General features: G+C 38.8%; 1 protein-coding gene across 2 annotated transcripts in view; it reads left to right on the top strand.

The window, feature by feature from the left end:
- Window positions 1–17,826, top strand: part of CDH6 (cadherin 6) — a 125,210-nt gene that overhangs the window by 67,384 nt on the left and 40,000 nt on the right. For both annotated transcript variants that reach the window (XM_046000245.1, XM_046000246.1), the window contains exon 2: window positions 2,632–2,992. In XM_046000245.1, the coding sequence (XP_045856201.1) occupies window positions 2,765–2,992 (228 nt within the window). In that variant the 5' untranslated portion in view covers window positions 2,632–2,764. The remainder of the gene's footprint in view (window positions 1–2,631; window positions 2,993–17,826) is intronic.

Here is a 17,826-nt window from a genome sequence, read left to right as displayed (position 1 = left end):
TGTAATGGCTTAATCCTTACCACACCCTATGAGGTAGTTACTGTCATGATCCCCATTTACAGAGGAAGAAACTAAGGCCGGGTGAGACTGAGCATTTTCCCAAATTCAAAGCAACTAACGGACAGAGCCTGAATTTAAACGCAGCCAGTCTGGCTCCAGCATTGATAACCCTCACCCCTATGCAGTCCCTGCCCATTATGAAGTCTTAAATGAGAACTGCTAAGTTATATATTCAACAGTTCAGAGTTCGTTAGAGTTTTTAAACTATGAATTTCACACAGAAGTCTGTCCCTCTCAACAGCTAACACTAAATATGAGTGGATCATAGTAATTTTAGTAATTTCGCATATTGAGTTTTTAACAAGGACACACCCTGCCAAGTTGATACAAAACGAACTGGGTTATAGCAAATCTAGATGTTCTAGCATACTTGGAAACACTGCTTAAATTTGCATCCCTTTAGAAGCTCATTACCAACTAAGCAAAAAAAAAAAAAAAGAAAGAAAAGAAATACTTGACATTTTGGTATCTGTGATATTAAAAAGAACTAATATTTAATATTCAAGTGGCAACAGCTTGTAGAGTTTCCACACAACGCCCACAGGGATCGATTTTTCTTTAAAATGGCCTTTAGGAGTCTGCCTTTTAAACAGCTGACACCTCCATTCTCTGAATCCCTCTTTCCTGCCAGCACCATGGGGCACACACTGAGTGTAGCAGCAGACATGTAATTCTTCACGGCAGGACTTGTCTGTGCAAATAATGGAGAATATGAGAAATTAGGAAAAATGTAATTTCCACTGAATCAACCTCGGTGTAATCTCTGCTACCAAAAATGAATAGATGCCATTAGAGGGCTTTTCTCCATATGCTCCCTCAATCCCCTTTATATACCATCCGCGAGAAGAGAAGACTTGTCATGGCCTAATTGATCATCAGTTATTCCACACCTGTACCAAGGCCACCTAATGACAAGTTACGGTTGCCTGGCGTTTTGCCAGCATGACTAATTGTCACAGTACTAATTTACTCACCTGTGGAATTTTCAACTTCCCCATCCTGCTGTCAAGAAGATGCATAGTAATGGAATAAAGGTTTAAAAATGCTGAACGCTATGAAACATTTCGCTGATAGTCCAGTAGAAAGCTTTCATGGAAAAAAAATAAGAAAGAAAGAAAGCTTTCATGAAACCATGTGTTCAGTGGCTATGATTACTCATTGCTGGGATACAAAAAATAAATAAAAATAAAAATACTGGTCATATATATACATTTACCTGGTAGAATAATAGGAAACAAGTGAACACATTATTCTGACATAGAGAAAAAAATCTCTGATCAGATTACCTAAAACATGTTTCTTTTGTCTACACTTACTTAGTAGACATACCAAAGTTAATTCCTATTATGTTCTACATACAAAGCACTTCATTATTTAAGGAAATACTTTTTCCATACCGGATAGTACAAAGAAGAAGTAATTTGTTGGATTTTTTTCAAGAAATGTGGGAAAGTCTCGGATGGAGATATAGGTATGTGTTACCCTAATTACATGAAATAGTAAACCACATGGTAACATCTTCATTAGACAATCTGGCCCAAGGATTTTTTTTTAATGTGAGGTTATGTTCTTGAAAATTAATATTTGTCCTGGAAAATTATTACACACAAGTATAATAGCTGACTTTTCTGGAGATCCTGTAGCCAACTGCATTTGCTGTGATACTGAGATGTATTTGATGCCCCTGTGAAAATCACACAGAAACTGTGTGACCAATTTTTATATGTATGCTTGTCTGCTCATGATACAAGTAAACTTTAGAGATGAAAGCCCAGGATTTCCTAAAGAAATTTAAATAAAATTGCTCATTTCATTCCTGTCTTCTGTTCCATATAAATTCTGTAGGTTGCTCATTCCCCCATTCTATAGTGTTATTAGGTCATATGAGGGGGGAAAGCTTCAGGGTCAAGTTTGAGAAACTCTGTATTAAATGTAGGCTTGCATCACTGTTAGAAAATTTCACTTCAGAAACTTCAGTATGCTAGCATGCATTCGGGAGAGAAGACAACGTGTGGTCTTTTCCAACCCAACTCGACCCAGACCTGTCTCCCCCAACACATCTGTGAAGCCAAGAGTCTGAACAGACTCTGCCTTGACGGGCTGACGCATCACAGGTACTCAGTACCTTCTCGTGAAACTTCAACATTATCCACTTTCAATCGGACTGAAAGTGCGTGTGATATTCTTTGCCTCCGACTTGTGCATAAATATGCAAATGGAATCCGAAACACAGACTCGTTTCTTCTAACCAGATCTCAGCCCACATACTCGAGAGGAAAAAAGAGTAGTGAAATAATCCACTCTGGCATGTTGACCTACAGCAACGCAATGACTTAAAATAGGATTTTTAAGTGATAGAAAAGGAGAAGGGAAAACAGCAGCTTCCGTCTCGGCACATGCCTTCCACTCAGCATGTCTGAAAGAACATTCTCCTCATTTCAAAATTGATAGCCAACTTATTTTTGTTGTTTTGCTATTCAAATTTCCGTCCTCTTTTTCCAGAGCTTATTTGCTCTAACGCTGAATTTTAAGCATCTCTAAAAATGTTTGATATGTTATTATTCTTTCCAGATACCTTCTGAGAGCCAAGCGAAGAACATTAAGGAAGGAAGGAAGGAAGGATGATGCTGGAAACAGTGCCGTGAGAAAAGACACTTCAAGGAGCAGGGTACCCACCACCCAGAGACTGGACTGAGTCACCAGAATGAGAACTTACCGGTACTTCTTGCTACTCTTTTGGGTTGGTCAGCCCTACCCAACTTTCTCAACCCCGTTATCGAAGAGGACTAGTGGTTTCCCGGCAAAGAAAAGGGCCCTGGAGCTCTCCGGAAACAGCAAAAATGAGCTGAACCGTTCGAAAAGGAGCTGGATGTGGAATCAGTTCTTTCTCCTGGAGGAATATACGGGATCCGATTATCAGTACGTGGGCAAGGTAGGATTCCACTGGGCGCTTTGACGTTCTGGTTTTAAAGCCTGAAGAAATTATTTCTAATAAATAGACAGGGAGGATGTGAACTATTCCCCCAGTACAGTAAGAATTGTTGCTTATCTGGTAAGACTTTTTTTTTTTTCACTTGAGTAGTTTCGGGAGGAAGACAGTAGCAAGAAGTTGAGAAATGTTAGCAATGCAACAAAGAAAGAAACGCTTCCGTTGAGAAAGAAACGCCCACAACCATCCACATAGGATTATCATAAATCCTTTAATTTTTACTTTAGCTTGAAAAATGTGGTCCAGCTATTCTATAAAGTAGGATGTATTAAAAATAGGAATAGAGCGATTAAGCTGTAAGGGAAGGAAGGTTCCTTTTTTCTCGTTCTGAAAGCAAACATTCTGAGCGTCAGTCCTTTGGCCAGGTTCAAATTAACTACTTCTTAACACGGCTCCCCGACCGTGCCATCCTTTCCGTGACCAAATGGAGCCCTTTGTCCTCAAAACCCGCCACCTGCCTCAGATTTGGTTGCTGTACTGTTGCTGTACAAACCTGTGGGGTTTGTCTCGTCTCAAATAATCGGCAAGAGCCAGGCATTTCAAAACTTGTGATTTAATTGTGGCAAGGTTCACAAGAGAGAAAAATGGCTATGTTGTGGTGCTATTTCCAAATATCATCTGACCATTTTATTGACTCTAGAAAGTAGAATGAGGAGGCATCACTTGTGATAGTCCTCAGAGATTACTGGAGCCGAGTCAGGGAAACAGCTCGGTTATTCTGTCTTCATGCGTTTCACTGAAATTTTATCATCAGTTACATTCTTGCTGCAGACGATCTGCATACTGCAAGGATGAGGGAAAAAATAGAGACACGGATTTGTACTTTGTAGGTTCTGTGTTTCCAAAATATAGTATTGATAAGAAGAGTAATTGTCACCTACCCTTCATGCAGAGAATGAACATAATGGAGATAAGATGTCTTTGTTTATGATTACAGCTATGATTTTGAAACGGCTACATCAGGATATCACGCAAGTAGCATAAATTTTGCAGATTCCAAGGGCTGCATGTGTACATTTCAATCTGTTACCAAATATCCCTAAATAAGAAGGTGTGAATATTCTCTTTAAGTATTAACCACTATAAATGAAGGAAAACCATCCGTGGCTTGGGCTGAGGTAACCAGGCATTGTTCCAGTGAATGAATTATTAATGTGGAATAAAGTAGGAGAGGAAGTATTCAGTGAAGGGGTGAACATCAACACGGATCCCCAAAGGGTTAGCCTTGTATTTGATGTGAAAGCCACACGCTGTGTGACTGCTGAAGAAAGATAGTCCCCTTCTTTATACTTCACCCCATTTCCTTGTGAAATTTGACAAGCAGGAACTATATTCATAGAGTAATGGTTGTAAATAATAATAATCATCATACAATCTTTAAAACACTTTCTGCAATGCAAATAACACTATTGTCATAGAAGATTAAATTGTTTAAAATGCTTTGTCTAAATAATTGAGCCCCCCCCCCTTCTCTCCTTTCTGCTTTTTCTTCTAAAGTTGTGATGTCAGTTTATATCAAAACTACACGAGTTCTTAAAGAAAGGCTAGCATATTTCAGGATACTAGAAGCGGAAATAGATAAAACTGCACCAAAATCAGTTTTACCGTGACGATTGTGAAAGATAATATTGCCACAAGGAAAAGTTTCTCGAGCTGTGGACTCAAGCAGATCTGAGGCCGCATTGATGCTCTGCCATTTGTGTGGCCTGGGGCAGGTTGTTAACCTGCCCAGGCTTTCGTTTCTTCATCTAGAAAGTGCAGGCAGCAATGCCGACCTCATGGAGTGGCAGCCTCGTTAAAGTGAGACAAGAACTAGGGGCTGGCACATAGTAGGTGCATAAAGATGTTCTTAATATGGGTGAGAACACCCATGGTATATGCTCTTAATAATAATCTGTCTGTAATGCACTGAAGCAGAATATTGATTTCTGTATCATTGCAGAAGTAAAAGGAGGTAATTACAGGATCTCTCAGTGGGTGGAAAACTTAGAGGATGGTGGCAAAATCCCTTCCCAACCGGAGCTTCCATGTAACCAGTTGGAGGTGGATATTTTATTGGCAGCTAGATGTATTTTCCTACCTCACCCCACCTCCTTGAATGGGTGACACATAAAAGAGTATCTGTTGGAAAAATAAATAAACAAATAAGGCAAGGGCAATCATTGAAGCTGCATGGCTATGGCAGATGAGTAAAGAGGTGTTTTTGCTCTGTTAATAGGGCATGTCCCCAAATCTATCTTTGGCATTATGTTTTATCAACATGAGAAAGGATTTGAGTGTAATGTGTTTTTACCACAATAAAAATAGAACCAAAAAGTTTAAGTAAAAAAAAAAAAGTTTGCTGCTCATGTGGCAACAAGTTGGCCCACTTTTAGAAAGATCTGGAACAAAACAGACATCTGATGCAGGGAAGTGGATTCACAAGGTTAAGAAACTTTTGGAAAAGGACAAGAAAAAACAAGATTAGACTGTAGCAGAGGTTCCAAAACATTCTTGGTTCACAGCACCCTTCTTATCTTCATGGTGCACTTAGGACGGAAGAAACAGATCCAAACACCTTAATAGGTATTTATATTCTAACAAATAAGTAGCTCTTTGAAAATTAATAGAATTAATATTAATATTAATTAATAGAAAAAATATTTTAATTTTATTCTTATATAACCCCAGTTCCTTACTTACAGATGTGGGCATCTACTGGGCACCGTACAACTTCTAAGATTGGACACTGCCCCTCGTTTCCTTTCCACATTGATTTTGCACTGTACTCACTTAACACAAGTACTATGGGGAACCCAGCTTTACAGACATACGACATCATCGAAGGGAGTGTAGCACCACCTACTGTTGAAACTGTGAACTACCCTGAGCTAGTAATTCACAAGGAGTCTGATGGAGCCCAAGTGTTTCTGTATTTCCCTTGAAATTTAAAAATGCTTCCTGACACCAGGGTGGGCTCCCCAGGATGCCTCGGTATGCACTCTGGAAAGCCCTGGACTGTAGCTATGTGGGCACTTAAAGGTATACAAAGGCCAAGAGAACTTTAAAACGTGCGATTAGCCTAATTAAATAACAATTACTTGGAGTCTGTCCTTGGGGCCTGAAAGGAAAAAGATTGATCCGTTCTTGGAAGGGACAGAAGCATTAACAGAAGAGAAGTCATGCCTCTGAGCAAGTAGCACTTAAAGTGGAAGAAAGAAGTTTTTACACGATAAGCATCTGTTTCTATTTTATTCGTGTTCACTGGTTTCCATGATTTGTGGTAAGTCTCTAGGGTTGACAGTGATGAAGGTGGAGTGAGGAAAATGTGAGAACGGGTGGGAGAAAAAGGGCTGTCAGGTGTCAAAGGAGAAAAGAGGGAGGGTCACAGAGCAACCCAGAAGTAGCAGAAGACAGACTCCTGAGGCTAGGCTAATAATAAAGTGAAGAGACAAGATCACGCTTAAAACATGGAACACAAGCCAAGGCGACAAGACATCCCTCCTCTAGCCTCCTGAATGCTCCCCAGCATTTCACTGTGTCCTGCGGCAGTAAGATAAACGCAGAAACGTGAACTCAGCCGGGCGGAGGGCTGGAAGGATACACTTCCTGTGAGTGAGAGTGAGGAAGGCCGATTCTACTGGAATATTGACAACCCAGATTCTGATTGATGAGAAAAGTCTCAGCACCTCTACTCACCTAAAAATGGTGGTGGCAGGTCTGCGCAACAGGGAAGGAAGAAGTTGTCCTGTACTGGGTAAGAGCCTGTAGGCTTAAGAAGCAGAGCCACAGACAGACGGTGGTTTTTCTAAAATGCCTGACCATCTGGGGCAACTTTCAGCTGATTTAGCATAGGCACACCTGTGTCACCTGGGAGCTGGTTGGAAATGCAGAATCCTGGGCCCCACCTGAGATCTATGGAATCATAGCCTACATCTCAACAAGAGCCCCCAGTGAATTGTATGCATATTAACATCTGAAGAGCCAGGCTTTTAAAATCTCCCCAGAGATTCTGTCTCCGTTGGTTTTCGATTATTGATGATTCTAATATGCGCCGGAATTTGAGAACCACGGCCTTGGCAGCATATGACTGGCAGTGATTAGAACAAATCGTGGCATGTTCAGTGATGAAATGGGCGTCCAGGAAGTATGGCTGGAAACGGGAAGGAGAGGGGCCAGCTGGGCTTGGGGCCGAGCAGAGCTTCCCCAAGGAGGTGATAATGTTGGAAACACTCTTAAAGGAGCAGCAGGTGTGAGCTCACACTGCAGAGGGAGAATTAGCAGGACTTCCCAATTTATTAGAGGCAGAGAAGTTCAAAGAGTCGGGGATTTCAAGACTGGACCGTCAGGAGAGTGGAAATGGCACTGTCGCTTGCACAGAAAACGGAAAGGTACACGTGTTCTCGTCAAGAGGGGACAGGAAGAGTATTTGATTCTTTTTTTTTTTTTTTAAGATTTTATTTATTTACTTGACAGAAAGAGATCACAAGTAGGCAGAGAGACAGGCAGAGAGAGAGAGAGGGAAGCAGGCCCCCTGTTGAGCAAAGAGCCCGATGCGGGACTCCGTCCCAGGACCCTGAGATCATGACCTGAGCCAAAGGCAGCGGCTTAACCCACTGAGCCACCCAGGCGCCCCGAGTATTTGATTCTATATGAAATCCACCTCGGTTATCTTTGGCTTCTGTACACTTAATAGGAACATAAGGGGGAAGCGTCGTCATCTCACATTTGCAGAAAACCCTTGCCAGCTTTGCATAAGGTAGCAATTCCTTGATGGTGATTCATATATAATCTAAGATTAAGTTCAATAAGAAAAGAAGAACACAGGTAGATGGAGATTAGATTTTGAAGATGCGGGCACGCATTAACACAAGGATAAATCTATTTAAAACCTCAGACCTTTTTGCACAGTTTCAGGCAAAAGGTTTGCACACGATCATACGACAGCCCAGAGCAATGGTGATTTCCTTGTCTCCTGCATTTTTTCCTTCACAATGTTCTCTATGCTCCCCTTCCACACAATGTGTACGTAAGACAAATCTCCATTAGAAGCCTTTGAGGTACTTCTATTTTTAGTAGCATACCAGGAGATCTGTTTTTATGAACATGACAAACTGTGTATTTTCATAGATATTTTCTGATGTTACCTTTTTGGAAGTTGATGAGAGTTTTCTCTTGTGGAGTTTTCCCAAAAAACAGATATGCGGTGCTTTTTTAAACATCATGAAAACTGGGGTTCTATTTGAGGCTCTAACATACAGGTCTTCCTAACACGCCTTTCTCTTGAGTCTTTAAAATTAATGTCTACCCAATTCAACAAAGCCACTCATCTCAGGATAATCAGCCAGTAATGTTTTAACGGCCCATAAAAATGAAAGTTGTCAGCCACACACACCTTTATAATTAGGAATGAACAATTATTTGTTCCTATAATCACATGATCTGAATTTGGTACACATGAAGCAATATTATATTCACTCTGAAAGACCATTTAAGAGATGCTATTAAAATATTGCTTTCTTGTATTCCAATTTTTTTTTCTGAAAAGAACATAAGTTTAAGAGTAGAAACCTCGTGGTGCTAATCTGAAGGGATTCAGAGAGTCATTTAATCACTGTCAGTCACTTCAAACAGCAGCAGCAGATTAAAACATCAACATCGTCACAGCTAGCATGTCCCGAGCCCTACTCCGTTCCAGACACTCTGCTCAGTGCTTCTGGTGTCTTATCTCATTGGGTCCTCACAGCAACACTAAAGCTGAGGTAAGATTTAGAGCCCCATTTTACAGATGAGTAAATCAAGGCTCAGAGCACTCAAATATTTCCGCCTAAGCGCTCAGCCTGCTCGACTGGGCACTCAGCTTCTGTCTGACCTCGTAGCTGGGATGTTCACTCCTTTATAGAGCCATCACAAGGCACAAATGAAAAAAAAAACATTCCCAGAACATGCTTTGGCATTCAGAGATAGCATGTGGCTCAAAGCCACAAATATCTGCTGGGAACCTGCTGTGTAAAACCCTAGGGGAAATAGAAAAAAAAAAAAAAAAATTAAGGCTAATATTAAAGAGCTACCCAAATATGTTTGCATTATCACTATGAACATTCCTTTTACTTTTTCTGAATACATCAGTGATATTCAAAATAGTTACATGTGTGCATTTTAAAATTAGATATGCAATTAGCAGTCTTTTTGGTCATCATGATGAAAATGTGTCTTTTCTTTTTATTTCCCTTGATAACCTCTGAACTTCTATTCTGGTTCAATGACCTGCAATAATCTTTTTTCCCTGAGTCAGGACAAGTGCCTTGGGCACATCTTTCTTCTTCATCATTTAAATTTAATGCTCAGCCATTTAACATTTTTATATTTCAATTGGTTAGTATATTTAAGAGACTATGCACTGGCTGGTTGAATGTACCTTAAAAAAAAAAAAAGTTTCAAAAAGTAACTTCCCGACTGCCAATATTGGCAGTAATCCTCATTATGTTTCCACTGCCGCCAACTGATTTCCCTTTCTTAATGGCAAAGGCTTCAATTTGCTATTTGATGCTAAGAAGATGTCCCGTGTGACAGCAATTCCCTCAGTCTTCAACATTCCCTCTCTGCACAGTTGCTCATGTGGAGAGCAGAACAGTTAGATGATCTGATCTTGGTCATAAACCCAAAGGCAACTGTTCGATTGCCCCGTCACAAAAGCAGAGTAAAATTTAGAAAGGTAAAGAAGAAGAAGGTCCCAATCCCAAATCCTCCAACTTCCATGTCATTATGTCTGTGGAATCCTATATCCTCCTGCCTGTAATGCAATTTGTTGAACAAAATGGAGGGATCAAGGTGAGTAAAAGTGAGTTAAGGATTCAGATCCTTTTTGTTCACACTGATCTATATTATCTCCATACTCCACAAACTGAACAGTTCTAGAGGTTGTTGGAAAGTTATAGACACTCTGCATGTTCATTATAACAAATCCCCTCCCATTTCTACTATAGACATTGCTAAGTATTTATTTACTGATTACCTTAACTTGTTTGTACTATTATTGAACAATACAGATGCTTGGTTTGCACCAGAATGTTTTTGGTTTTTGTCGTATTATGGGTCCACCATAGGAGATGGCAATATAAATATGCAAAATGCCAACATTCCCATTAACATTTCTTTTCATCTCAAAATCCTTAATTATCGTTATCCTTAATTAATTGAATAATCCTTAATTATCAAATAAACTTTATTCCAAAAATCAGATAAATATCCCTGACTTATTGGTAATCAACAGTCAAAAAAGATACTTAAACCACTGATTTGTTTTAATCTCCATTGATTTGAATGACAGCAATTTAAATATGAGAAGCCAAGAATATATTGTCACCAGAATTAGAAGTTTTAACTTTAAGAAGGCCTTATCTCTCCCATCAAAATGAAAAGATGTCTTCCTTATGCTCTACCCTCTTTCATCAAAAATAAACAAGTTTTTTTGGTAGGAGTTCTCCCTTTGATAACCTTCATCAAATCTGACATTATGTTTAGATGTTAATGTATCACCGGAATCGAAAGAAGTCATCTTCTGTTGTGTAGATGTAGGCTGCTGGTAGCAAATTCCACCTTCCTATAAGCTTTTATGTTGTTGATTATTAAAATGATCATGTAATATAATCTTCATGAGCATGCTAAATAAATCAGTATTCTTTGCAAATCTATCTTTCCATCTGGAATTAAAGAAGAGATTGAAAGAAAGTGCAGAACTCCCCTAAGACAAAGAGATTTTTTTCTTATTGCTATTTTGATAAATAAGTAGAAGGAATAGATATTCTCAAAGGTCAATGTGAGGAATCAAATTTGAAATTACGTGACCTGGAATAGAGAAAAGCAGCATGCCAAAATATTTCACCAGGAAAATAGTTACGGTTTCCATTCACGGAGAATACATACACACAGACACAAGGAAAGAGAGGCATCTTAAAAGATTAAAATGTATAGATGTGCGAAATATATGAATAAATATTTGAGGTGAATTGGTATGTTTCAGAAGACCCGAAGGCAGTAATGGGGCATAACAAAAAGCTTGAAATATCAGTCTGAATGTGGGATTTAATGGTGACTAGAGGACACTGAGATTGGAGTTAAGAAGGCAATTCAAGAAGTTATCTCAGCTAAGACCTTTTCAAATAGATCCGGAGAGAAAATGCTTTTCATTCATTCGACAATTATGCACTGGAGAGTGTTAAGTTAATAGCCAAGGAGGCTGCCTGTGTCTGCGCCCCAGCTACACTGTGACCACCTGCATAATATTGGGCAAGTTATTTAACCCCCTTGCCCCCCATTTCTTCCACTGTTACATGAGGGAGTAAGAAAGTTACCGAGGTGAGGATTTAATAAATTAATACACAGAAAGGGCTTAGAACAGGGTCTGGCATATCATACTCACAAAGGGAAGACCATCTAAGAAGGGAAGGCACCCTACAATCAGGTGTGCCCTCAAAGAACGGGAACAGCGAAGGGACGGAAGAACCAAAAGTGCCCTGGGGATTATTCCCATAATGTTCAGTCTCCTTCCGTGAAGTCAAGTATGAAGGGCCAGAGGACAGTGCCAAGCAGCTAAGGCAGCTGCTGATGTGACTCATAACGGCAATTCAGAGAACTACGCATATATAAAAATATGGTCTTCCTTATTATCCCAACCACACTAAAAATAAAATGTGCACTGCACTTCACGTTGTTTGATGATCCTGGTAAATATTGTAGATCCTCCTACTAAGGCTATTTATTATCTCATTTTAAAACATCATCACCTTACACCACAATTTGGAGTTAATATTATTTAAATGGCTGTGAAATGTTAAGGGTCTAATTAGGTCTCATTATTTTTCTCAATATAAACTTGAATGCATCCAACAATGCAAAAAATTACTATTGCACTTAGGGCAAACCCATGTTTTAAGTTGGAGTAATCATAATTAAGTTGTTAGGTTGGAATTAATATCATAATCTCCTTATATTATTGAACCAAAGTTTTACTGAGGGAAAAATCATTCTTGACTTAATTTCTTACCCTGAATGCTTCACCTTTTTAAGAGTGAAATAATTAAATCTTTGTTTAAAGTTCAACTTTGACCTTTCATATTGAGCAGTGTTTTATATTGGGTCCCAGGGCTCCTTTTTCAATTAGTACTTTAGATATTGAATTTGAATCTTCACATACTCATATCTTTGTAAACTCTGCAGGACCCTAGAGTACATGTTTTATTCATCTATGTAGCCTTAAAAGTGCTTGGCACAGATATGCACCTTGGAAACGGCCAAATATTACTTGAATTAAGCTGCAATGACTAAAGAGATAAAAACCTGCCATGTAATCTAGAAGTGTTTCCCAGTTTATTGGTGTGCATAGTTTGATATGGATATCGCTGATAGTGCTTTGTGTCATTGGGTTGACAAGTGAACATCTAAAGTCTTTAAAGTTCAAGGATATATTAGGTAGTAAACATATAAACCAAATTTATTATGTCTTTCCATGGAAGCTACCTCTGGAAATTTCACATCAAGATGACACAAATATTTTATGGTACAATAGGAAAAAGCTCAAGCTACCTTAGTGCAAACCAGAGAAACTGAAGACAATACAGTTGTATGTGCATAAACAAGAAAGATAAAAAGAGAACATACAGCAAATAATATCATATTGTAAAAGTTCATTCCTTTAAGACTTTTACAAATGAAAACCAGACAACATTTAGGTTCTTGGTTTAAGGAAGTTTGAAGCAAAATGGGGAAAAGTAAGAGCTGGCCAATAGAAAGCATATTTTTCTTAAAATTCCTAGGAAGCTACATTGTGCAGACAATTCAAGTGTGTGGTAAAAAAAGAAATCATTTAAGACCTGAAAGTGTTGATTGCCATGATTCACACACAAAAAAATCAACTATGGAGGAAAATGTGATGATACAGGGAGAGAAAAATTCTATATAATGACTAATTCTTTTCTTTATCAACTATATAGTCTCCCAATCAACATATTTTGAGTTCTCAGGGGGAAAATAATCATTTCTGGAAAATAATCTCATCTTAACTCTTTCTACCATTTATATACAAGTACAATTCAGAAGAGACACAGAAAAGAGAAGATGCCAAAAAATTCTGCTTTAACGTACAGTTAAGCAAAATTTTAGCATGCTTTATTGTTTTCTTTCCACGAATTGTAAAGCATAAGACTCTGGCCCATTTCCTTACTTAATCTATAGCCTAGAGCTTCATCTCCTGGCCCCCCTCCATCCCCAATAAGGGTAACTACCCCCTGAAAAGCAAACTTCCCCTTTAGAAATCAAGCAAGGCAGAATGGACTATAAAAAATTACCTTCTTATTCTATTGTAGCTCTTTTCCTCCACTTTTATTGAGAAATAATTGACATACATCACTACGTAAGTTTTAGGTGTAAGGTATGATGGTCTAATTTCCATATATTGTGAAATGATTATTGTTACATTAGGTTCGGCTAGCATCCATCTTCTCATACAGATACAATAAAAAGGAAGAAAAAATTCTCTGTAATGAGATAATTTATATCTTTAACATTTTATTTTAAGATTTTATTTACTTATTTGTCAGAGTGAGAGGGCGAGAGCACAGCAGGGGGAACAGCACACAGTGGGAGAAGCAAACTCCCTGCTGAACAAGGAGCCCAATACAGGGCTCCATCCCAGGACCCTGAGATCACGACCTGAGCAGAAGGCAGATGCTGAGCCGACTGAGCCACACAGGCATCCCAAGACGATTTATATCTTGAGTGTTCTATCCATCTTCCCAACTATGGTTATTATGCAAAAAGAATAAAAAGGGAGGGGCTATTTACCTTGTGCAAAAGCTCTGATCTTGGTGATCACTGACTCACCTGCCTCTTAAAGGAAAATGCTTTTAACACAAAATTAAGAAAATTAAGTGACTTGGTCAAACTTGAGTGACCGTATTTTATTCCATTTTCTCTCCCTTTCAACAGCCTAGACATCACTTTACTAGAGTTTAAAATAATAATGCCACAGTTGGAACTTTACTACAATGGCAAACCATCATGTAATTTCTAAGGAAAGGGAGGGGGCAGGATGGGGAGAGGCAGAATAGAAAATACAACACAAAAGAAATTACTCCAAGGCAAGCAAAGGTACTCCAGAAAATTTCTAATGAGATAAAGAGCAATGGTAATGTTTTCTTACACTTCTACCAGGCGCTACAATTTATAAAGCGCTCTTGCAAACAAGTGTTCCTTGAGTGACCGCACAAGCACACCTCCATTTGAGCGGGGCTAAATCCTTTCGGGTGTGAGAAACAGTCCCAGGGGGGTTAAGAGACCACTGTCACTATGTGCAAGTGCCAAAGCTGGGGCCAAAGTCCAGCTTTTTTGATGTATTTGAGTCTAATACTCTTACCTTATACCACATTATTAAGATATTAGAGTAGCAGAAAGTTATTTTAGAGATGGTGGGCAAATGAAACCATAGCATAAAGGCTTAGGAGTTAGAGCTCTAGAAGAATCCTCCAATTCACGGCAGTAACTATGAGAACATTTTCCCCAGCCTGGCCACTTAGATCATTCACATTTCTTTTCATGGAGGTTGTTGGTCGCTTAAAGGAAGGAAGGAAGGGAGAAAGGGAGGAAGGAATGGAGGGAGGAAGGGGGAGGGGAAGAAAAGAAAAAGAAAAGGGAACTGTTCAAATCCTAAACTTACAAACTGGTTCCCAAGTGAAAAAACTAATAAATGAAAGAGCTCATAATATTCTCTCCCAGGATCACTCATCAGAACTTGAGAGTAGGCTACAGAATTCCCTTTAGTCATCATTTATTGAATACATATAGGATGCTTGAGATTTAAGAATTTGAACAAGAAACAGTCCCTCTCTCAAGGAAACTACTTGTTTAATAAAAATATAACTAACTTTTTAGATCCTAAGAGTCAATATAAGAATACTATAGCCAATATATTTCTTTCTTCTGAAAGAAATTTTGGGAAAAGTCCATTAGCTAGCGAGAAATATTTTTTAAAAATTTCTGCCATTTCAGTCATCCTGTCTCAAAGGTCTGCATTCATCTGTTAATACTTCCTTCCAAAGTGTATGCGTCAGAGTGAGAGGGGAAATAAGATGGGGGGGCACAGGGAGCATGTGTGTAGGTATGTGTGGGCATGTGTCCTTAGACTTGGCAATTACTAAAGGGATGACACCATAAGGCAAAAAGGTAGGATTGTTACCGGTGAATTACGGCGCCTTACTAAATCAACTTTTGACTGGGTATCTGGCTCTGAGCTTGATATACCACTGGCTTTTTGAAAATGAAAATGTTAGACTAAGCAGGAGCTGAGACTAATGTCGTAGTCTGCCAAAGACCTTGGACTTCCAGAGTCAAGCTAAAGGCAGTAAACAATGCCTTTTTGGGGAAATAACTTCATGCAGTGAATAAACCAAAAGGCAGTTGTTTAATTGATAAATCCCAAATGAATAATAACATCTATTACAGTTTGTATCATTTGTGCCAATAGAATTTACAAATAACTTAGCCTGGGGTCTGATTATAATAAATAAAACGAATCCAGAAACATTTGTAATCATTGTGGGGAGTGCTGTTTGGCAGTATGCTCTGGTGTGAATTAGCATAGACACTGGAGGTTGGCAGATCTTGGTATCCTTCCTGGCCATGCCCTAAACTTTGGGTAAGTTACCTAACTTCCCTGACCTCAGTTTCTCTGGAAAAAGAAACAAACAAACAAAAACAGAGAAAATAAAGGTTAGCTCCTGGAGTCATGAGAATTAACTGACGTAACACACAACACTTTCTTACGGTATGTGACACACAGTGAGTGCTGGTCAAAGGTGTGTTCTACACTCTTTCCTGGGATTCTTGAAGGACTACATTCAGTTTGGGTCTACCCTGAATTCCGAAATAAAGAACTACCCTGCCTTGTTTTCTACAGTTGCTGAAATAAATCACCACACACTTAGTGGCTTAAAACAGTACAAACTTAGTATTTGACAATTCTGGAGGTCAGAAGTCTGAAATGGGTTTTACTGGGCTAAAATCAAGGTGTCTACAAGATGTCCTTCTGGGGGCTCTAGGAAAGGATCTGTTTCCTTGAATTTTGGGGCCTCTAGAGTTTGCCTGTGTTCCTTGGTTCAGAGTCTTCTTTTCCTTCTTCAAAGTCAGCAACCCATTTTTTCAAATCTCTGTCTCTGTCTCACACACACACACACACACACACACACACACACACACACACACTGACCTCTATGCATCATCACATCTCCATCTGACTCCCACTCTCCCCTCTTTCCCTTATAAGGACCCTGGTGATTACATTAGGCTCTCCTGGGTAACCTAGAGTCATCTCCCTGTCTAAAAACCTTTATCTTCATTACATCTGTAAAATCCTTTTTGCCAGGAAATGTAATTTCCTCACTACTTCCAGAAATTAGGACGTAGACATCTTTGGGAGAGCTATTATTCTGCCTACCACAATTATTATTTTTGTTTTGTTCATTTTATAGTTACTCTGGTACTTCTGACATTAAATTCAAGGTATTGAGTGTAAAAGATAAATGTCAAGGGAATTAATAAATTTCTCCTGAGTTTAGATTTAAAATTCTTTTGCTTTTAGCACTTTGTCAGAAGTTCTCCTCCACATAACACAAGGTCTGTTTCAATGGTTATTAAATCTAACAAAAAATAAAAGATTGAATTGAGTGGGGTTATGTGGAATCTCTGCAAATGCAGAATCTGTATGGTATTATTTGAATGTATTTTAAAAGTTACAAGGTACACAAATGAGAAAAAAAATTTAAGGATAGAAAGATGATAGACTACAGAGAGATGGATAGATAGATAAACAGATAGATTCAATCAGTGGTTCTCAATGGAGGCATTTAGTCCCCCAGTGGACATTTGACAACATCTTAAGACACTTTCAGTTGTCATAACTTGAAAAGTCCTATAGGTATCTCGTGGGTAGAGGCCAGAAATGCTGCTAAACATTCTATAATGCATAAGATAGGTCCCACTATAAAGAGTTACTCAGCCCAAAATGTCAGTAGTGCAGAGGTTGAAAATCCTGAATTAGATAGATCTTTGTAATTCAGTACTTGAAATATTGTTTGGGGCAGTGTCTGGGTGGCTCAGTTGGTTAAGCATCCTAACTGTTGATTTCGGCTCAGGGTCACGATCTCAGGGTCGTGAGATCAAGCCCTGAATCGGGCTCCACACTCAATGGGGAGCCTGCTTCTTTCGCTCTGTTCCTCTCTCTCTGCCCCTCCCCCTCTAAAATAAGTTAATTAATTAATTATTTAAAATATGGTTTGGTACAGCGTAATCCTTAAGTGGATGTTCATAGGCCTGAACATAAACACTCAGAGACAATATTTATGTTACGGTTAACAGAATACTGCCTCAAATGCTGCTCTTGCTGGTGGTATAATGCTAAGAAATTACTTACCTTGAAGAAACTCTTACCTTGCCTCAGTTTCCTCATCTTTTAAGAGGAAATATGAAGAGTTTCATGATGAGTAACAATTTATATAATCTATGTAATGAGTTCAGCACATTTCCTGTTCCACAGAATAGGCTTAATAGATGTCTCCCATTATTTTTTCCCCAAATCCCAGTCAGACCAGTCGCCAAATTGATGAATCATATAAGAGAATGCTTTAAAGATAAAGTATTTCCACTGTTACAGAAATCAATCAAATTATTTATACTGAATAGGAGAATATAATTTTTCAGGTCATCATGGAAGGCAACATAGTATACTTGAAAAAGAACATGGGATA

The sequence above is a fragment of the Meles meles genome, chromosome 3 (genome assembly GCF_922984935.1).
Source record: "Meles meles chromosome 3, mMelMel3.1 paternal haplotype, whole genome shotgun sequence".
In the NCBI taxonomy this organism is placed as follows: Eukaryota; Metazoa; Chordata; class Mammalia; order Carnivora; family Mustelidae; genus Meles; species Meles meles.
The sequence above is the reverse complement of the archived record's forward strand: the minus strand, read 5'-3'. Positions and strand labels throughout refer to the sequence as shown.